The sequence below is a fragment of the Parasteatoda tepidariorum genome, chromosome 8, assembly GCF_982258835.1.
Source record: "Parasteatoda tepidariorum strain Cologne lab strain chromosome 8, Ptep-v5.0, whole genome shotgun sequence".
In the NCBI taxonomy this organism is placed as follows: Eukaryota; Metazoa; Arthropoda; class Arachnida; order Araneae; family Theridiidae; genus Parasteatoda; species Parasteatoda tepidariorum.
The window spans coordinates 37,893,364-37,915,268 of NC_141762.1; the positions used below are offsets into that span (position 1 = coordinate 37,893,364).

The 21,905-nt window shown below is 29.1% G+C and overlaps 1 protein-coding gene and 1 long non-coding RNA gene across 2 annotated transcripts; both read right to left on the reverse strand.

Moving 5' to 3' along the window:
• Positions 1–727: 727 nt before the first annotated feature.
• On the reverse strand, positions 728–2,248 carry LOC122270918 (protein FAM200A-like). The gene has a single exon (XM_043050218.3). It carries the CDS (start codon positions 2,246–2,248, stop codon positions 728–730), a length of 1,521 nt encoding a protein of 506 aa, XP_042906152.3.
• Positions 2,249–16,189: 13,941 nt separating this feature from the next.
• Positions 16,190–18,368, reverse strand: LOC147806087 (uncharacterized). Its single transcript, XR_015428581.1, has 2 exons — positions 18,285–18,368; positions 16,190–16,435 (listed from the first exon to the last, which is right to left on the reverse strand). It is a non-coding gene; the product is annotated as an uncharacterized LOC147806087 (long non-coding RNA).
• Between the last annotated feature and the right edge of the window lie 3,537 nt (positions 18,369–21,905).

Consider the following 21,905-nt stretch of genomic DNA (forward strand, 5'->3'; position numbering starts at 1 on the left):
CTGATAACAAATAATTGTGGTAGTATTTTTCTGTCATGAAAGAAAATTCAGCCTTAAAAGAAAATCTCAACATGAAAAGGAACACTAAATGTGACATGTTGAATACTCTGGCAGGCATTTTTTTACGAGTCCATATGATTTTTAAATCTTTGCACCATTTCTGTGTATTCATGTGTTTTGGATTTTTCTTCTTTACAAATGCAACTCAAATAGCAATTGAAACAACTTCTTTTTTCAACAATCTTCCATATCATTTCAAAAACTATTTTGAAAATATTTTGGTCCCTTTTTGTTTATTTGATTTTCAATGAATAACAATATTTTTGAATGAATTTGCTAAGCCTTCTAAGAAAAGAAAATTCTCATTCTTTCTTTCAAACTTAGATAGTTTGCTAAGGCATCAAATATTAAAAGAAGTATATTATAAGCATTGTAAGAATTATAATATTAGTTCAGAGCAGTGCTTTCCAAACTTTTTGTACCTGCGCCCCCCTCTTTGGAAAAAAATTTGTTGTGCCCCCCTTAATTTTTCTAACAATCCAATTTCATAAACATTCATCTGATATTGTAATTTATTTAATGGGCTACAAAATAATATACTATATTATGTATAAAAATACATAAAAAATAATTATCAATTTTAAGAAATAATAATATAATGTAATAAAAACAAATCTTACAAAAATACAAAAAATAGAATTCAACATTAATACAACATTATAAAAATTTAATGTGAAGGGTGAGCTTGTTTTTCAGCACACATTTTGTCAAACCGTGGTATCATTGAAGATATCGCGGTTCTCAGTTCCTTTTCAATCTTTAAGCAAGATCGATACTTTGTCTTTAAGACAGCTACTGCAGAAAACCCAGTTTCACATAAGTAAGATGTTACAAAGGGCAATAAAATTTCTAAAGCTTTATTTGTTAAAGTAGGAAACTCGTCCTTTACTTGTAACCAAAACGTGACAATATTATTTTCGTGTTGAAACATCTGCTTTAATGTGCTGTCACTAGATAAGTCAATTATCATTTCCTGCTCTGCTGTCGTAAGGCCAAAATCATCATATTTTTCAATCACAAACGGGTTCCTAATCCATTCATATTTGGACATGTCAAGATCTTTAAAGTAAAACGAGAATTGCTCCCTTAAACTGGTCAAGTGTTTATTAATAAGAACTTTACTTTCTTCTATTTCATCTGCAAGACAGGTAATTTTAAAAGTGGGAAACATGTCAAAGTTATTATTTTTCAAACTTATTATCCACAGTTCCAATTTTCTCATCAATGCAGTAACCTTGTCTTTTTGGACAAAAGCATGAATTTGAGGCCCTTGCATTGATTTATTTAAAGTACTGAGTCTTTGAAAAATATCCACTAAATACGCAAGTTTTACAAGGAATTTCGTGTCATAAAACAAGTTTGCTTCATCTCTATTATTATCAGTAAGGAATATGGCGATCTCTTCTTTTAGCTCAAACACCCTTTGAAGTACTTTGGAAGGAGAAAGCCAACGTGCCTCACAATAATATAGAAGTGATGTATATTCTGAACCCATGTCATTACACAATTTTGCGAAAAGCCTTCCTCTTAATGGGCTATTTTTGATAAAATTTACAACTCTTATAATAACTTGAAATACTGTTAGTAAATCTTCACCCATATCTCTTGAAACAAGTGATTGTCTATGAATCATGCAATGCGTCCAACTTGCCCGAGGAGCCACCTTTCGAACTAGTGCCTGTAGACCAGCGTTTTTTCCTGCCATAGATGGAGCTCCATCTGTGCATAGTCCAACACAGTTCTCCCACAGAATGTTATATTCATTGAAAAATTTATCAATCATATTAAAAACTTCACTTGCTGTAATATTGCCTTCAATAGGTTTACAGAATAACATGTCTTCTCTAACATCAGTTTCCACAACATATCTTACATATGTAATCAAGTGTGCATCCTTAAGAACATCTGTAGCCTCATCTACTTGCAACACGAGAGAAGATAGTTTTACTTTTTCTATTAATTGATCGCAAAGATCTTCAGATATATCGGATATTCGTCTTCCCACAGTATTATCTGCTCGTGGAATGATTTTAAGTTGATCAGCATATGATTCACCTAGCATCGTAGCTACCATGTCAATAGCTGCAGGTAGCACTAAAGTTTCTCCTATTACATGGGGTTTTTTGCATTTAGCAATTCTATAAGAAACCTTATAAGACGCAAGCAATGCTTTTTGTATAACAGACATGGTCTTTGAAAACATTTCTTTTTGTTTATTTAAATTCTCCAATTTTCTTTGGAAAAATTCTATTGTCTTGCCAACGTGATCTGCATGTACGTTTTCGAGATGCCGTTTTAATTTATTTGGTTTCATGCTGTCTGAGGCCAAAGTATTCAGACACAGCAAACACATTGGTCGTTCTTGGCCATTAATGACTATACATGTAAATCCAAATGATAAGTACATTGGATCATATTTTCTACATTTAGGTTTACTATTTTGCGAAGATGTTCCGCTATTTTCGCTACCTCTTCTTTTGCCGTCTGCTTCTGCTTCATTCAATTTTCTTTTCAACCCAGTTACGTATTTATCCATCTAAAAGGGTTATTATTTTAAATCAAATAAAAATACTTTATAACAGTTTTGAAATTTACTTCAATATTAATTTAGAAGTGTACCAAAGCGAGTTTGTAGACAATCTGTGTGGAAACGGTCGAGTTTAACCAACGTTTCTTAACGAAATGCCGCATGTCTGCTCTCGTCTGGGCGCACGCATCCAGGTGTAGTCGCGTTGTCCGAGTTTGAAAAACCCCGCAGTCGCGCGCAATTGATGATAGTTCCACACCCGATGTAATGAGCACTAACGTCGTCGAATTAACGACGGCCTTGGCTCATAAGCCTTGTCGGGGCCTGCTTCTGTTTACTGAAGTTTGGCGGGAGTAACCCCGAGAATACCCGGGATGATCCGAGTGTTTGTCTAGTGTTTCCTCGCGCTCGGTTCCAAACGGGAAAGCAAGATGTTTTCGTTCCAGCAAGAGTATGGATGGATTTTTTAGCATTTATACCCGAGAAATTCGCGGCGAGGATTGTGGATTACGTATAACCGTTTTTCTGATTAATTTTTTTGACACCTATTCGACTTTTTTGGTTTGTATTCGAAAATGATATTTTGGAATCAGTTGCGTGACCCCCTGCAACAGTCTCGCGCCCCCCTAGGGGGGCGCGCCCCACAGTTTGGAACACACTGGTTCAGAGGATAATAAATTAATGTCTAAGCGAGGAAAAAAGCATAATCATTTCAATTAATTTCAAAAAATTCCAAATCTTTAAATTTATTTACTTCTATTGAGTCTAAATCACATTTTAAACTAATTAACAGCTTTCTTATGATTGCTTCTATATTCAGTTAATCAGGTAACGGTCTCAAAGCTATGTTTTTTAAAAATTAAAATCATTAACAATAAATATGTGACTATAGATCTTTTTTTTCTTCTTGATTCAAAGCTACTTTTCCAGCAAATTTCATACTTGTTCAGACAATGCAAGTTATAGACTTTAAATATTCTGCAAAATTTCAGTTTTTTGCTACTTTATGGTCAATGTTAAGGACACGCAAAATGTGAAACTGCACATAGGTGTATGTTTTTTGGAAACACTCATTAGTATATATTCACAGAAATATATACATTTCCGGTGCACTGTTGGTACAATGTCAATTTCGACTTTCAAAGTCTAAGAAAAAAGCCGAGTTTTGAAAATTTTTAAATGACCTTTGAACTTTGTAGCACGTGTCCACTGAAAGCATTTATGTCTTAATAGTTTTTGTGGAAATAGCAGGACATAAAACAATGGTCAATACTGTGGTCGCCTGGTTTTACAAAAATTATTGTTTCATGTAAATTGATGTGTTTTTCTGAAAATTTCTGAAGATCTGCAGTTATGACTCCTTTAACTAGAAGAAAATTATTTCATTTTTCGCAACAATATAAAATGCATGTCTAAGAGTTTTACGCATAGAGCATATCCTAAAAATTTCAACAAAATCAAAAATGTCAAGTATCTAACCTGCTTCACTATGAAAACTTCGCTCTTAAGCGAGAAAGAAAAAGTGAAAAGCGTCAAGAAAAAGTAAATGCTTTGTTTACTTTTTCTTCATTTCCAACTTCTTCATATTTTTTCAGTTTAAAACCGATATAAAACAGAAAAAGAGATAATTCCATTAAATGTGAAATATATGCATTTGAAGTATTTTATTTTCAGGAATTCGGATATAATGTTTTTAAATTCGATGCATAATTGCTTTAGAAAATAATAAAAAAAAGTTTTTACTTCAAAATTCTTATTTTCTTATGAGGAAGAATAATTTTAGTCTGGATTATTTAAATTTATGTATGTAAAAATTAAAGTACATTAATTTTTCATTATTAAAACTTAAAAAACCATTTTTTCTAAACTTTAAGCATTGAAAAAAAATATTATATGGAATATTATCTAAAAATGCTGAACTCGTCAATTATTGAATGATACAACAAAACAAAAGAAGAAAAATAATGTGAGTACTTTTTAAAAAAGGTTTCTTTCTTTTTAAAAAAATATTCCAGTCTCCCTTAAAATAATTGCTTCATGAATCTCTCTTTGAATAAAGAATTTAGGACAAGCTCATAAAAACACTTGATAAGGAACAAATGATTTAACGACTTTTAAATACTGAAAAGTCTGATATCGAATACAGAACTTGTTAATTAAATAGTAATGACCTATTAGATACATCGACTGAACGTAAGTGGGACTAAGATAAGTCAGAATTATGTTCATAATAGAAGATTTTAAATTGTGACTAAACTAGGGTTCTTAGGTTGGCAATATACCAAAACAGAACTTTTTCATGGCAAATTCTTGTTCTCCTACATAAGTAATTTGAAATTAAAAGGTAGAAAAAGTGGAATTAAACGTAGAAAAGTGGAAATGTAGAAAGAGTAAACTTAGAGTGAGCTATAATGTTTTAAAAGATGAAAGTTGCTTCTTTAGAATGCAAACAAATTATGACAGGATTATTAGGATTACGTAGTGGGAAATTATCCTTAAATACTAAGTAATATTTCGAAAAACCAAATCAGCATTTGAAATGTCATGGTTTATTCCATTAATATCCAAACTTATTTTTCCCTAAACTTTAAAATTTGAAACGTTAGTGGAAGTGAAACAGGTTTTGTTATTCAAAGTTTCTTTCGAGTTTTAGCATCCTGTTAATAAGAACTGTAACTGTTTCTTTTCAATGTTATTGCACTGTAGGACATTTTTCGTAAAGAAATGATGGTTAGATAAGAATTTATTTAATTGTTATTTTACTTTATTCAATCAAAACATTCAATCAACTCCAAAAAGAAGGTATTCATACTCTTTACTTTGTCATAAATCATATATTTATTGTTTTCACCGAATATGGTTATACAACTGCGAAATTTAGAGTCGCGTTGCAATAATTTAGTGCAAAATGTTAGCAAGATCATTAGAGTTCCTACGATAGTGGGCGAGCTTTTACACGACTGGAAGGAGGACAACATGTCACCACTATGACCGCAGTGATGGGAGCGTCGAAAACTGTTATCTCGCGCATCAAAAAGACCGCTGAAGATAGAAATATGTACTATACGACAGTATGCTGGTGGTCGTTGTCGGAACACCACACCTCAAGAGGAGCGATATATGTATCCCCAGTAGAGAAAAGGAACAGAAATGTCACTCCTAGGCACGTCTGCAGATCTTACAATCATTTCCGGTACACATGTTTCTGCCAGTGCCCTATACCATCTCAAGGCGATAAAATCATGGTGATTTGCAGATACTGAAGCCTGTTCGATGTACCCGCTTTAACCACGCCATCATCGAGAAATATTACGTTGGTGTAAGGAACGTATTGGTTGGAGTTACCAAAGGTGGTCCAGAGCGATGTTCTCCAACAAATACCAATTAATTATGACAAGTGATTCTGACTACTGTGCTTCATTTCACCTTAAGTTGGCATTCGAGAGAAGGGCAGGTAGACCGGATTACAGCCGTTGTCATGGAAACTGGGTTACTCTTTAAGTCGGTTGGGGGATGAGGTAGCAAAAAAAATGAGAGAAAGTGGCCAGTATTGGCGTTAAAGAAAACAAAGTGCCGATTTTTTTAAAACCATGAATCTTACTAAAATTTTGAACAGAATACAGAAAAGAACAGGATTTTTTAGAGCATTTCTAATAATTATTATTTTAAGATACTAGTTGTAAGCTGATTTGTTACTATGGTTTTTAAAAAGCAAATTATATTATTTCAATTTTTTAACTAAACGAAACTAATTTCAAACAACAAAAAATTTTATATTTAAAAAGATTCTTTTTGGCTCAAATCTAAGTAAAAAAACGAAATGCATAGATGCGCATAAATACTTTGTTTTAGATATTTCTTTTTATATGCAACTTATTTTTTGTAGATTAATGTGCATTAATTTGTCCCACATTGGTGTTTTGTGGGGGAAGAAAAAGTCATCATAGGCAGGAAATCATTGATCAGGAAATAGATCATACTTATGTTTTATAATATGCGCTGCTCTTCTTTTTAATTATTCTTAGGATTTTTTAACTAAACGAAACTAATTTTAAACTAAAAAATAATATTTATAAAGATTTTTTTTTGGCTTAAATCTAAGTAAAAAAAAAATGTATAGATGCTCATAAATACTTTGTTTTAGATATTTATATGTAACTTTTTTTCGTAGATTAGTGCTCGTTAATTTATCCCGGTACATTACTTTATTATTAATAATATACATTAATTATTATATTAATGTGGATTTTCTTTTCTTAGTTGTGAATAAACATTTAAAATGTTTCTGCGAGAGCCACTTTTCATAATTTTTCCTCGGTTTGATGGCGTAAACATCTTCGTCGGTGATAGTCTTGTCTCTGACATTCTTAAAATCTTAAAATAAAAAAATAAGTAAGGAATTTAATGCTTATTAAAATTAATAATTAAAAAAGGAAAGCAAGCTAGAGATTAAAAACTTACAAAAGAAAAAAAGCTATCCATTAATAAGTAAACAAGCTATACAATTCATAGCTACAAAAACAAACTAATAAAAACATGCTAACATTTAGTAATAAGCAAGAAAAAAAAGAAGAAATCTAACAAGGAATCAGAAAAAAAAAATTAACAATTAATGCAAAAAAATTAATAACTATAAAAAACAAGCAAACAATTAATTAACTAGTAAAAAAGAACAAATTAACAGTTAATAACTAATAAAGAAACGAAAGAACAATTAAGCGATGCGAGTGAAAAAAAAAAGCGAAATAAGAACTGCACAAGAAAGAGCTGGCTGACTAGTGTAAAAAACATAACAAACACGTGAATTCCTTGGCCTTGAAAACTAATTCATCTCCAAACTAAGACACCTCCTCCTTCTTTGTACATTCGCTTTATTGAGAAGGTATTTATAAGTTAAATACATTTAAACATGAAAAACTTCTAATACATGTTTAAAGATAAACTTTTCTTATTATGCAACATTTATTTATATGTGTATGTGCATCTAAACTGCGATTAATTCCAAAATAGCGAAGAACTACTTTTCTAAGGCGGAGTTTTACATTTCCTACCCTTCCCTGCAGTGCCAACTTAAGGTGAAACGGAGAGAGAGAGAGAGAGAGAGAGAGAGACTTAAGAAATTTACTAAAATACACAAAATCTATAGCACACCTGAATTTTTTTCCCTTCATTTTTTAGAAGTTTTTCAACAACAGGATAGTTTATTTTTTGGTTCTTCAAAATCAGAAAAGTGTATGCTTGTCGTAGCTTGGACCAGTCTCTGTATCGAACCTTAGGCAAGCCCAATGCATGTGTAATAGCTCCAAGTAGCACACACAAGTAAAAATAACGCCTAAAGAAATTATTCTTGTAATTATCGGAAAAAAATAAATCTAGAATAATCAAATGGAAATTCAAGAACGTGTAGTTTTCACAAAGAAAATTGTTTTGAACAATTTATGGGCAAATTACCGAGTAATATTGTCTTTGTATTCTATCTTTACCATAAAAAATGCACGTTAATGTTAGAATAGTAAGTGCTCGATGACACTAAAAATTATTTGTAGCAGCCCTACGTAGTTGACAATAATTAACTTTCAATTATTAGCTGAAAGTATTGGAATAATAATATAATAAATACTTCGAAATATTTTTTTATGATCTACACTGAAAAGAAAGTTCAAAGTAATTCATACTAATGGAAAATATCCGCTGAATAGCTTATGATTTGAGTTAATAAAGTTTTCAGTTAAAAATGATCGACTTATTTTAAGTTAAAGTAACTTGTAAAGAAATTATTCTTTTGTCCGTAAGAGAAACCAATAAAAATCTAGTTATATATTAATAATGAAATATAAATTCACCTAAGTATCCTGTAGCGGACTTGTTTTGAAAAATATTTATGGACAAATCTTCGAGAAACGTTTTCTTTGAGCTCAATCTTAACTAACATACGGCGTTATTGTTCTAAGACCCAATCATATCAACTGATATTTGTATCTTAGAAAACAGTAATTTACTTTCAATCATTACTTGGAAGTATAAAAAGAAACTTTCCATAAAAACTTTTTTGTTTCAATCAATAAAAGACATTAACTTTCTTGACTAACGGATTTTTGAATATAGATTTGAAAAAACATTTTTCTTTTATCATTTAATATAGTTCATAAATGATGTTTACACCTAGAATCAATTTATTTAATATTTTACTTAAAATGAGGGTTGAATTTATACATATATCAGTATAATAAAAAGTAAAGGGAAAAAAACTGCAACTCAATTGCTGTTATATCCGAACCATACGTGACACATCAAAAATATAGAAACCAATCTCATTATCCATGAAGTATATAGTTTCTGAAAAATCATGCAATTAAAGTTTTTATATAAGCGAGGAACTTCTAAGTAAATCCTCTTCATGACAAGAGTAACCAGAAAAAGGGAAAAAATTCCTTATCTACGACCCCTTAAGTGATGATTCTAGAAAATAACAATAATCAATATAAAAACGCTCCTTTTTTCCATAAATCAAAAAAATGGACGATGATAATTGAGATGCATTAATAATTTTAGTTTTCTAAAGTTCGGAATGATAAATTTTTAATGATTGAATTATGGTGAATGAATTTATCTAAATTGTAAACCTATAGCTATCTAACAGAAGTTAAAAAAAACCAAGATCTTCATTAAGTGATAATCAAAATCACTTTGTTGCCATTCAAAATCACTTTTTATGTCACTTTCTACAGATTTTCGCGATAAAATAGTTTTCGTGGCTTGAAAATTCGATATTAATCAATAGTAACGATTCAAATATTGCTTTTGTCAAAAAAGTCTCGTGTATTTGTTGAAAATGATTAATGTATGACATTTAAGGATTGCTGGACCACTTCTTAGAAAAGAATATTTTTAACAAAAGGAAATTTATTGTAAAAATAAGAAATGAAGCCTTGAAGTAAAGAAAAACTTGCAAATAAATATAAATCTGAAATTATTTCGCTTCAGTCAAGATAGTAAGAGAAAGTCGTTTGTTCAAATGATGATTTAGTCATAACTTTTCGAGTGATTTCCAGTCCACACATTGTGGAAACTTTTATAAAACCAAAGTCATGAAGTGTTACGCGTACAAAGAAAACTATAGAACAGGGGTGGCGAACCTTTATACACCAACGTGCCATTTTTTCTAAAAAGTTATTTAATGATGTCATAGACGTGTCGTCAAATAATTTTGACTTCGTGATTATTGGGAAAATAATAATACTAAATACTATCAACTCAAAACTCCTTATTTACATTGAAAAAAAAATACATTTTGCAATGTCTCAGTTATAGGCGTAATTCAACTTAAAGTAACATCAGTGTGACAATCTGTTGCTGCAGATTAGATGACAAATAACTTATATTAGGTTCTAAGATGTTAGTTTAAGCAGGGTTGTTGATTTTTTTGCTAATTATTTATTGTAAACTTGTTTTTTATTGTTATTAATTGTTTTTTTAGCATTAATTGTTAATTTTTTTATTAATAGTTGTTTATTATTTTGTTTGTTTTTGTGAATTTTAATTTAATTGTTACATATGCTTCATAATGTAATAACATTTGTGTAATAACAATTCATAGTGCAATAACAATTGTGATCGATGGGGTGCCCAAAATATTGTGACACGTGCCATAAATGGCACGCGTGCCATTGGTTCACCATCCCTGCTATAGAACAAAAAAAAAAAACATACTAAATTATTTGCATTGAGTCTAGCGAGGAAACTGGATAACAGCATTTTGGAAAGAGACTCGTCTGATACCCTAAAGGAAATAAAGAAATGTTAAACAGATGGTGAACTAAGATTTGACAATTGTTCAAAACAATTCAGAAACTATTTGTTCGTAAGAACTTAAGCGCAGGTTATGTGAATATTTTTAAAAAGAAATCCTTGAAAGAGATGTAAACAACTGCATGACAAACAGCTCATTTGAAGAAACATTTTGCAGTGATCTATGCTTCGAGAGTTTTACGTGGTGACAAGAAAAAACTGTTTTAAAAGAAGATACTACAAATGAATTAAATTGTAATTAAGTGTTTTCTATTCATTAGGCTAGGAATTATAGCTCACTATTTGTAAAACTTCTTGAAGAGAACTTTGTAAGAATCGGCGACAAAAGTAGACAAACTATTGATCAAATTTAAAGAAAACTACTATTGGTTTAGATAATTTATAAGACTCTCACTCGACTTGTTTATGCTATGTTTTATAAGGTTATTTTATAATCAATATAAGGATCATTTAAGCATTAGATTTTTAGATTCAAAATATAAAAAAAAGATTAAACAGTATCTACAGCTACAGAAAAATACTGATAGCAATATTTCATGGTAACATAGTTAAAAAAATTCTTAAGGTATTTAATTATAAAGAAAGCTGTTATAGATGATTTAGAGCGACAATAAACAGACTTCAGAACTTAAAAATCAATTTAAAATGCCAGACCATCATGTAAGAGTCTTTGAAAATCGCAGATTTCGATATTTCAATGAAGAGTCGATTATAATTTTTAAAAACCATCGTTATCTGTGGAACACTTTAGCTTTTGTCGGGAATGATATTGAGCATGCAAATGAAACAAAAAATTGTGGTAAAATTTTTAAATCTTACGCATTTGGCATATTCTTCATTTTTGCATACCTGCTATGTGTTTCTAGCTCTATCGTTAATGCTATAATATATCCTAAATTAATTAAGTATTGCGTGTCGATATGCACGGTTTATTCCTTGTCTTTGGCCATATATTTTGCAATGCGCAAGCAATTAGCTCCGATTCGTAAAATATTAACAGAACTAAATGAAATCAAAATTTATATTTCGAGCCATAACCTCAAGAAAACTCAACAAATAAATATAATCGTTATCAGCATCTGCTTGTTTAGTTTTCTATGCCTATCTTTGATTATGGTTGCTGTTCAATCTTCGCAAAATGATCAACTGACTCATTGATCATTTCACAAGCATGTTGGAACTAAAACTCTAACATCAATAATTTTCTTTGTTGGAACTGTATGTGACTTTTTGCTGACATCCGGATATCCTTCTTTAGTGAGCGTAACATTATATGCTTTCTATAAAGATTGCAATGACTTGCTAATTATTCTCAATGCTATATTGGAAGAGGAATTAAATAGATCCTTTCGACGAAGCAATCTATTAGCCATTTACCCAAACATGATTCAATTCTTTGTAAAATTGAACAATGAAATGTCACTTCCAAATTGTTTAAACTGCTTAATGTTTTTCCTGAATCTGTGTAACTGCTTTTCTTGGATGTTGTTAATAGGACTAAGGATGGATTTTGTTTTTGCAGTTATCATGATCTACAATATTTTTCTTGAATCATTTTCGTTGGCCTTTGTGTTCAAAGCTGGAATAGAAGTCCAAAAAAATGCTAAAAATATCCAAGAACGCATAGAAGCTGCATATTGGGATAAAATTAAAGATTCGAATTCAGATAAATATACAGTTGAAATCATGAAAACTATTTCTCAAAAAGAGAACATGAAATTGGATGCTGGTGGAATTATTGACTTAAATACAAAACAAATTACGTCTACAGTGGGAGCTTTACTTACGTACGGCATATTTATTCTCAACTTGAAGGCTGGCGAATACAATTGAAGCTGTTTTGAAAAATGCTTTCTCAGTTCAACACTATAACTTTTTGGGTTTCTCGGGAAAAATGGTTAACTAACAATTTATCTCATTGTTATTTTACCATATTCAAACAAAACAGTCAAATAACCATAAATAAGATGGTATTAAACAGTTAACTGTGATAAAAACTGTATATTGACTGCTTTCACCTAATACGGTTAAACAACCGGAGTGTTATCACACCTACCAGGTTCACCTAATAAAGCCACTTAGTTCCTTGTAGCTGAATACACATTATTGCTGAGAGATACGCATAATAAATTTTCATTCATATTACCGACAGAACAGGGGTTCGAATCCTAGCTTTGACACCACAATATTTCTTCAATCCCTTCGATGCATGAAGAGTTTCCAGTGTCCTGCACTTCCCAATTTGTGATCCTGGACTATTAGAATACGATACTCTCATTCACATATAGATGTCAACACCAGCCTAACACAAAGAACGTGTAGTTGTTCCTATCTCTTACTAAAGGTGAAGCAATCAGATAATTTAATTAAACTACATTCTATGGTTCATTTGAAAAAGCACTACGCAACCGCAACTAACTCCAATGCCTATTGCCTAACGAAAAGACTAACTTCAATGTCCAGTTAATCTTTTGCAGTTTTGAAACCATGCTAGTTGAAAATGGTTACAAAACCGTATAGTTTTGTATTCATGGTTTTCTAAACATTCCATTTCAAAACCGTAAAGGTAAAAAGGGATCTTTACCGTAAACGTTAATTGGATGAGCAGACTGATGCCGGTAAGTTTACCGCAATTTTAGAATAAAAATTCTAACAGTGTATATAATTTTTTCTTTCAATTCACATCAAATATTCGTTTGTTTTTTCACCGAGCTCTAACATTATTTTCATATATCTGCGTTCATTTCTCTAACATTATATCTGTGTGTATAATTTTAATGATTCTGTTTTTGTTATTATTTATGAATGTGTGTGGTTAAGAGAAAAAAACGCAAACTAGTGAATTGTTGACTTGTTGTATCTACGGTTGTGTTAAATCAGAGGCAAATTGTGTCTAGAATGAAAGATGAATTGAATGAGTATGTTCACTTTGAAACCCTAATTACTGCTGAGTTATTTTAATTTTCATTTAATTAGTACCATATAGTTCATGTTAACAATTCTGCAGCGGAAATATTGTTCATTTCTTACTATGTCTTGCTCTAGTTATCGATTTTAAAATCTGAAATTGAAATAAGATATAAATTTCTTTGAAAATAGTTGATAATGAGAGTGTGAAAAAATAAGCAGATAATGCTCGACTCCTCCCATTATTGTAATTCTCGAGATTTTCAAAAAAATTTAAGTATGGCGAGAAACTTCATTCGAGTTTGGCGAAAATATTTGCTCTGCGCAGAAGCATTAGTAATCTATCCCGCAGTTTCCATATTTTTTTCGGTTATGGAGCAGCTATATTCCAGGTTCATTTAGCGTAACTCCGACTGCCGTTACTTGAAATTCATTATAAAGAATACTGATTTTAATACTTATTTTTTAGAAGACCTTTTAATAGTTTTAAGCCTAAAATCCATTTGGCTCCTTAGCGATTGTAATTGGCGCAACAGATCACGATATAGAAATACTTCCGTTCTGAAATTGCTGATATATAAGAATAGAGAGTAGGGAAAAGTTACAAAGCAAGCAAAAAAAAAATAATAAATAAATAAACAAACAAGAAATTAGAAAAACAAGGAAATAGAACACCCAACATTTAAAATTTGGCATAGACTTAACTTTAGAAAACATATCTTCTTCTTAGTTGGATATATAAGAATAGAGAGTAGGGAAAAGTTACAAAGCAAGCAAAAAAAAAAATAATAAATAAATAAACAAACAAGAAATTAGAAAAACAAGGAAATAGAACACCCAACATTTAAAATTTGGCATAGACTTAACTTTAGAAAACATATCTTCTTCTTAGTTGGAAGTCGCTAGTTGTAAAATGCGCTTGTCGATTCTAGATTACGTTCATTAAAAAAAATTTGTCACTGAAGTAACAGGATGTAAAAAAAAAAATTATTGTTAGATACGTTTGAAAAATAACAGTTTTTTTTTATTGCAGACAGTTTCTGGACTTAGTTTTATTCGTAAAATTTAAATAATGAAAATAGATCAAAAATTGCAAAAGAATAATTTTTAAGCTTGAACATTTCTGTTTAATGCAAGTAAACAAATTTATTAATCCTAAATAATAAAAGTTTTTATTCGATTGAAAATACGAATGTAACTTTTTTTTAAACATTGTAATAATTGTATGATTAGGTGTTGGCAAATTGAGAAAAAGAGCATCGCTGATACACAGACACGTGACCCATGAACTCAGAGCAGTTAAAATCGTGCGTATAAGTTAGAATGTTAATTAACGCGAAGTTAATTAAAAACTACTCAATATCACTCATCGTATTTCTTAAATTATAATTCTTTCTTGTCGACGTTCTTTTACTTAACTCGGATTTATGATTTGTTTGTGTATTATATTGTAACAGTGATTATTTTCATTTTCTGAGACAGGAAATTTCAATGCATAGTTTGTTAATGTTAATATGCATTGTTAGTTTGTTCGTGTCTAAATGCATAGTTAGCTTGTTTGTGTCTTTATGGATTGTTAGCTTGTTTACGTCTATAAGCATAGTTAGCTTGTTTGTGACTACATGCATAGTTAGATTGTTTATGTTATATCATAATAAATTCTCTGCTCCTGTCTGCTTTCTGTTAATTAAAAAATAAATAGTAAAGGAGTTGAAATTTCTGCAAAAAAATATGGAAGTTATCACTTAAGAGAATTAATACTTGACGGACTTGACTCACTTGAAATAAATTTTCAAAATTTATATTTAGGCCATTCTCATGCAGTTGGGAAAGAAAATAATTAAGAAAAAACTGGGAATTGATTTGAAAGTTGTGGTTTGGCCCCTATAGAGATAAAGTGAAGTTTCCATCTTCTCCCGATAGGAGCTTTTGCCGAAATCTTGAATTTACTGAGGGGATAAAGAGTCAAAAGGAGAAGAAAATTTAGACTTCAAAACGTAAACAAGTTAGACAGAGAGAGAGAGAGAGATACTCCGCAATTGGTGACCCTATACGATTGAAATACTAAGCTCATTTACTCATAGATGTCAGTATCACACGGATGCTGAACACAAAATAATCTAATATTTCCCATCATTCATGATAGATGGCACCACTAGATTAACTAATCCACATTCTACTGTTCAGCTCATAAAACACAAATCGACCCTATTGTACTAAACCAAAAATATAACATAACCTAACTCTAATGTCCTGCTATATTTGAGTTTTACTGTTTGAAAACATTCTCAGTTGAAAATGTATACAAAACCAAGTAGTTTTGCTTTCTGATTTTTTAAACCGTACCAGTTGTAAACGGTTTTCAATTTCCACATCATTTCATTCAACCTTGTTCTTTTGAAAATAGAACTTCTTTAAAACTTCGGATTTCCTTTCACTACGTTACCGAACTTATATTTTCTCAGTTATTATACTGTTTTAACTATTATACATTTGTAAGGGGTTTACTCTTGAGATTTATATAATTTAATTCAATAAGCAAATATTGCTGTAATTTAGAACGCAATCAAGCTTATCTTCATTTTTACACGTAATCGGTATAAATACTCACCAGAAATTGTCATCAGGGTTATATTATTTGTTATCATAATTCCAAACATTTCTAGAATTATAAAAACAATTGAGAATGAAAAAGTCGCATATTGCAATCCACAATCTATTATAACTTATTGATGATAATTTAGAAAACTGAAGTGGTCTAATAGAAAATTTTATTAATGCTTCAGGTTTTACAGCAGTTTCATTTATTTTATGACAATAGACTTACAATTGAATTTGAGGTAATGGTAAGGTAATCTGTTTAAGGTGGATGAATAATATTTTGTTTTAGTGATGATGGCCATGATGGTGATGATGACCCTCATGATGGTGATGACCATGGTGGTGATGATGCCCGTGATGGTGATCATGGTGATGATCATGATGATGTCCATGGTGATGATGGTGTCCATGATGGTGATCATGACCATGGTGGTGCCCATGATGATGGTGAGGCTTCGGTTCCGGATCGCACATTGCATCAGATATGAGTAAGAAAATGCAAATAGTGGAAATCAAGATCAACGCAGTTTTCTGTAAGAAAAGGTCATTAATTATAATTGGTTCCCTTATTAAGATCTTATAGATACTTTTTTCCTGAAAATCAAAAGATCGGTCTATGAATAGATATTATTTAGTAGAAACCTTTCATAAGTATAAAACTATTGAAACAAATCATGGCGATAATTTAAAACAATAACAATTCAATTTTTTTCCTAAATCCGAATTTTAATAGATAAAAATATATATCTTATACACACTCTTATCATCTTTGAACATTATTTCTAATATTGATGATAATATCATTAACAATTTTTTTTAAAATAATTTTCTTTGAAGAAACAAAAATTGATTTTGAAAAATTTCAAAAAATATAAATAGATTTTTTATCCTTTAAAAATCGTATGGTTAGTTTAAACTCCTTTATAAAATTGATTTTAGTAGAAGAAAATAAAGCTATACAAATAATAGTTTGTTTTTCACAGATTGCTTTACCACGGGTTTATAACAATATGATTGATTTTCTTATAAATCCTTCTAATTCTCTTAACCTTGATAATTTTTTTACAATTTTTTTTACAAAGTACTCCTGAAATTTTTTTAAAATCAATATGACGGAGCTGATACATATTGTTATGTAATTGCTAAATAAACATAAAGTACAGCAAATTATATTCATCCATTGACTGTTAGTAAGGATTTAGTCAGATATTGAATGGTATGGGCTTATAAAGAATGCAATTTAGTGTCTAGGATGTATCAAAATATTACAATTGTTGTACTTGAGAATCGTGGTAAATCAGATTATAGCGCGTTCTCCTTCCAATGAGGTAAGCCCGGTTCAAATCCCATCGATGGCTGGTCGATAGGGACTACGCACCGGCCAGTGCTATCATCAGTGAAAAAAGAATAAAGGGTTAGAATCCCCTAGCAGTCAGGCTTACCATGGTAAGTTTCCGCTGTTTTTATCCCCATGCAACGAAAATGCGGGTTAGTTCCATCAAAAAGTTCTCCACGAAATCAAAATTTCTCCCAATACTTAACAGAGGAGTTCCCTTGTCTTCTGGATTGGGTTCAAAATTACAAGGCTGCAAAGTTGAACATTGGAAGTCATAAACTCAAAATTGGGTCTGCTGTTTAACGACGGTTATAAAATAAAATAAAACAAAATATTGCATAGAAAATGCGGAGTGATGTTATATTACTGAAAGCAAAAATGTAGCTTCAAAATATTAAATAATTTATTCATTGCCACTTAAGCAGCTAATTGCAAAACAAAATTTGCAATTTTAAAAATACTTTTTTTATGAAACCATGCTTTATTCAAATTTATTAAGTAACATGTCGTATTAACAAGGAAGTTTTTCAGTGTTTTATAGTTTATTCTAAATTTCGTATTATTTTTAATTTAAGATTTATTGTTATTTTAATTTTGTAAAACATATATTAGCTAATAATAGTGTTAAATTTTAAAATGACCTATTCACCTTAATTTTATGATATTGAATGAATTCAATATAGGACGTAAGAAAGAATATTATAAATGAAACATTATTTACTTTTGTGCAGATGGTCAAGGTAGGAGGTTTTAAATTTTTAAGTTTGAGAAAATTATCAGTATTATCTCCATCTATTAAATGATATCAACTTCTTTTAAAAATAAATCGATGTATGAACTTGATTAAGAATTAGGCAAAGATATTAAAGGTATTTTAATTAAATATTTATTGTACTCAAAGTTTTGTACAAATCAATTTAATACAAATTTATATACAATACAGAAAGCAAATATATTTGGAAAAGCGAAATTAACAAAACTTAGAGTTTTAGTGAGCTTCAAAGAATTTACTTTTAATTATATTAGTATTTTAAAATTGCTTACCATGTTTGAAGTTTTAAGGTTTTGTTTTCCGTATAATATCAGAAAATGTAGAAGTGATTTGATGTTCTCCCAGTTTGAAAACCTTTTTATACAGAATCAGAGTTCTGAAAGTCTCCACATTGGTACATCAAGTGCTAAGAGGTTTGCGCTTCAATAAGCAATGAAGCTTAGACAATCAGAATCGAAGGTCTTTTTTTTATAACAAATTTTTAATTTGCTAATTATTTTATTTCACAAGTTTTAGAAAAGAGTTAAATTTTGACACTCGTTACTATGTGAGTTAAAAATGTATCCGATAAAGATGTCTCTCAAATTGCTTTGAAAATCAGAATTTTTTTAAAAAGTGTAATTAAGTTGCCTTTCTTAAAATGAGATTTTTGGTATGCAGAAAATAAAATATTCAAAACAATTTCCTATATGCATCAAGCTAATTACGGGGTTCATATGGTCCTTAAAAATATTAAAGTTGAAAACTATATATAAAGGTTAACTTTAATACTTAAATTTGAAAGCTTAATTTGAAAACTTAATTTGAAATCTTAATTTTCAAACGAAAGTTAATGAATTAATTAATTAACTTTCGAAATTTTTGATTTCGTTATAAGATTTATTTATTTGGAAATATTAAGCACAGTAGTGAATGCAAATTTATGAATATTTATTTTTTTCTTCTTAATTATTCGCCAAATGAAAAAAGTTTTAAGGACCGTACTAATTTTAATGCGAATCAAATTTTCAAAAACAATTTTTTTTTTTTTCATTTGAAAATAATTTTGATTCAAATGTATTTAAACAGTAATCTACATGTCATATTCCGTAGATCTGATACGCTTAAGTAAGCATCATATGGGTCATTCTCACAAAAACAGCCATTTTCATGTCCCCAGTATATTTTATGTTTGTTTTACAGCTTACGAAAAAAAAAATTCAGGGAAAGTGTCCTTCAGAATGCAAGCTAACAAAAGAATAAAAAAAAATTATCAATTTTTATTTTTTATTTATTTTAGGTAATTAAAATATACCAATATGTCATTCCTTCACTTGTCCCCATTGCTGATTTAGAAAAAGAAAAAAATTGCTTCTGAAATAAATTTTTTTTTTCAAATTCATGTTTTTTATTTCAGAATACTGAAATATAGAATTCAGAAAATCAATTTTAAATTTAAATTCTGAAAAAAATATTAACACAGCACTATTTTAAGCTTTGTCCCCAGTGTTTCGCGTCATTCCCTCACAACAATGTTCTTATCACCTGCAATCTTCTTAGAATAAAAATATTTTAATAAAAACTTCAGAAGTTAACAACTGGCATCATAGAACAAAATTGCAGTATGTTTCCCTCTTCAACTTAAAGAAGCTTTGCTGTGGAATAAATTTGAATGAATCAAACCAGGTAAAATTTTTTACATTTGTCATTCCCTCATGTCATTTTTTGGAGTTAAATAAAATACAACTTCATCGAGAAAGTTGATAATTATATGTTGCTTTCCTGTATGAATATAATTGTATGTGATTGACTTCAGAAATTAATTTGGCCTAACTGTTATTTTTAAATTTTATTGAATTCGTCATTCCCTCACTAGTGTGTAAAGTGAGGGAATGACGCTGAAGTGAGGGAATTATTCAAGAAGAGTATATTATAAAAATTTTTTTTGTTCAATCGTGCCAGAATATTTTATTTCCTAAACCTGTAAAAACTATTAAATATATAAGACTAAATTGTAATAAATATTAGATATACTTAGTATGTTATCATTTTCGAACTTTAGGTAGATGGAACTTAGATAAAAACATGTATTAAAATAAAATATCATTCCCTCACTATTAGTGTCATTCCCTCACTTTTTAAATAGTGAAAATAATTAATTTACTTATTAATTAATTTGAAATATAAATTAAAAAATTAATAAACTAATTTATTAAATTAATTAATTTATTTATTAAATTAATTAATTTATTTATTAAATTAATTTATTAATTATTAATTATTATAAATTAATTAATTATAAATTAATTATTTAAAAAAATAATTAATTTAAATATTAAGTATAATTTATAGGATATATACTTTCTTTATAATGCCATTACACATTTCTATTAATATAAAAAGTTTCAGAGCTTTTTATTCACTTTACTTTTTTGGGATTTTATGAACTGAAAAATGACAGTTTTCGTGAGAATGACCCATATACAAGCTTACTGTTACATACCTGTTTCCTTACGTAAATAATAATCTAATACTGCTGAATTTTTCTGTTTATTTTAATGACTGCATTGATCCATTTTGATAAAGTAATTAATAAAAAAAAATTTCTTATAATATATATATTTCAAGTTTACTTTCTTACTTGAGGAGTTTTAGAAAGTAATTTAAAAAAATTCGGAAATGCAAGAATGGTTTTATTTAATAGCAACGTTATTTACATTTTAATAAAAAAAATCAATATAATGAAAGACTTAACAGTTTAAAATGCATAATATCTTTCGAACAAAATAGGTAAAAATCTTAAATTTTGTTCAAAATTTCTGTATAATTATTAAAAATATTTTGAGACTGTTTTAAATTTTTAAATAATAAGGATATGAATTATTTTGCTTCTGAAAAAATTACTATATGGCTTAAAAAATTTAATTAAATCTTAAAATAAATGTTGCCATATTTAAATTGAAAATTTGAAATTTGAAATAAATGTCTGATGCATAACGTTTTTGAGATTTTTTCTACTCTGTGTCATTTAAATAACATTTTTTTGAAATCAAAATTACATGATTTTAAAAAAAAATTTTAAAAAATTTTTCACCTCAATACTCGAAATTTATTATTGATTAACTAAAGAAATATTTAAATTTGAAAAAAACGCAATTATGTTATTGTCATCTGCATGTATGCTTTATGATTTCGGTCAAATCATTAAATTAAACTGTTTTTCATGGGAAAATTTTAGTTATAAACAACCTTGTACTGTTAGTATATGTTTTTTAAAATTAATGTTTCTAAATTTTCATTCTTTCATTAATTTATTGAATAACTTAAAATCTAGCAAAATAAATGCATGAATAAACAAATAAATGACGGAGTGGTTGTCTGATTCACTGATTAAGTGAGAGAAAGAAAAATAATAAATAAATGAAATAAATAAATGAAACAAATTAATGAATGATTTAATAGCATTATGAGGAATAAATAACATTTGTATCGTAATCTTTATTAGAAGATTGCAAATATTTCCCTCGTGCCTCTTGTGGGGGAAGGGGGACATAATTCCAAATTGTTCTATTAAATAGTTTTTTTTTGAATTGTCGCTTGTTTTTATATTGACATATACTAAGAATGTACATATTGCGCATATTTAAGAGATACACTTTTAGTTTCGGATCAACTGCGTATAATTTTTTAAAAAATCAGTTTCTAATCAAAGATTTTTCTGACAGAATTTTCTACGGTAGAAAATATTAGTTAATTGTATATTAATATAAATATTAGTTAATTGTTATAATAATATTAATATTAGTTAATATAAATATTAGTTAATTGTATATTATTAATATGCTGTACATGGAAAAAATAATTCTGGTAAAATTACTGTACTGTAGGGTAGTGACATTTTAGGTGAAAAAAAA

Bases quoted from the DNA above. Each gene is read 5' to 3' on its own strand.
- LOC122270918 (XM_043050218.3), bottom strand. From the start codon at position 2,248: ATGTCTGTTATACAAAAAGCATTGCTTGCGTCTTATAAGGTTTCTTAT.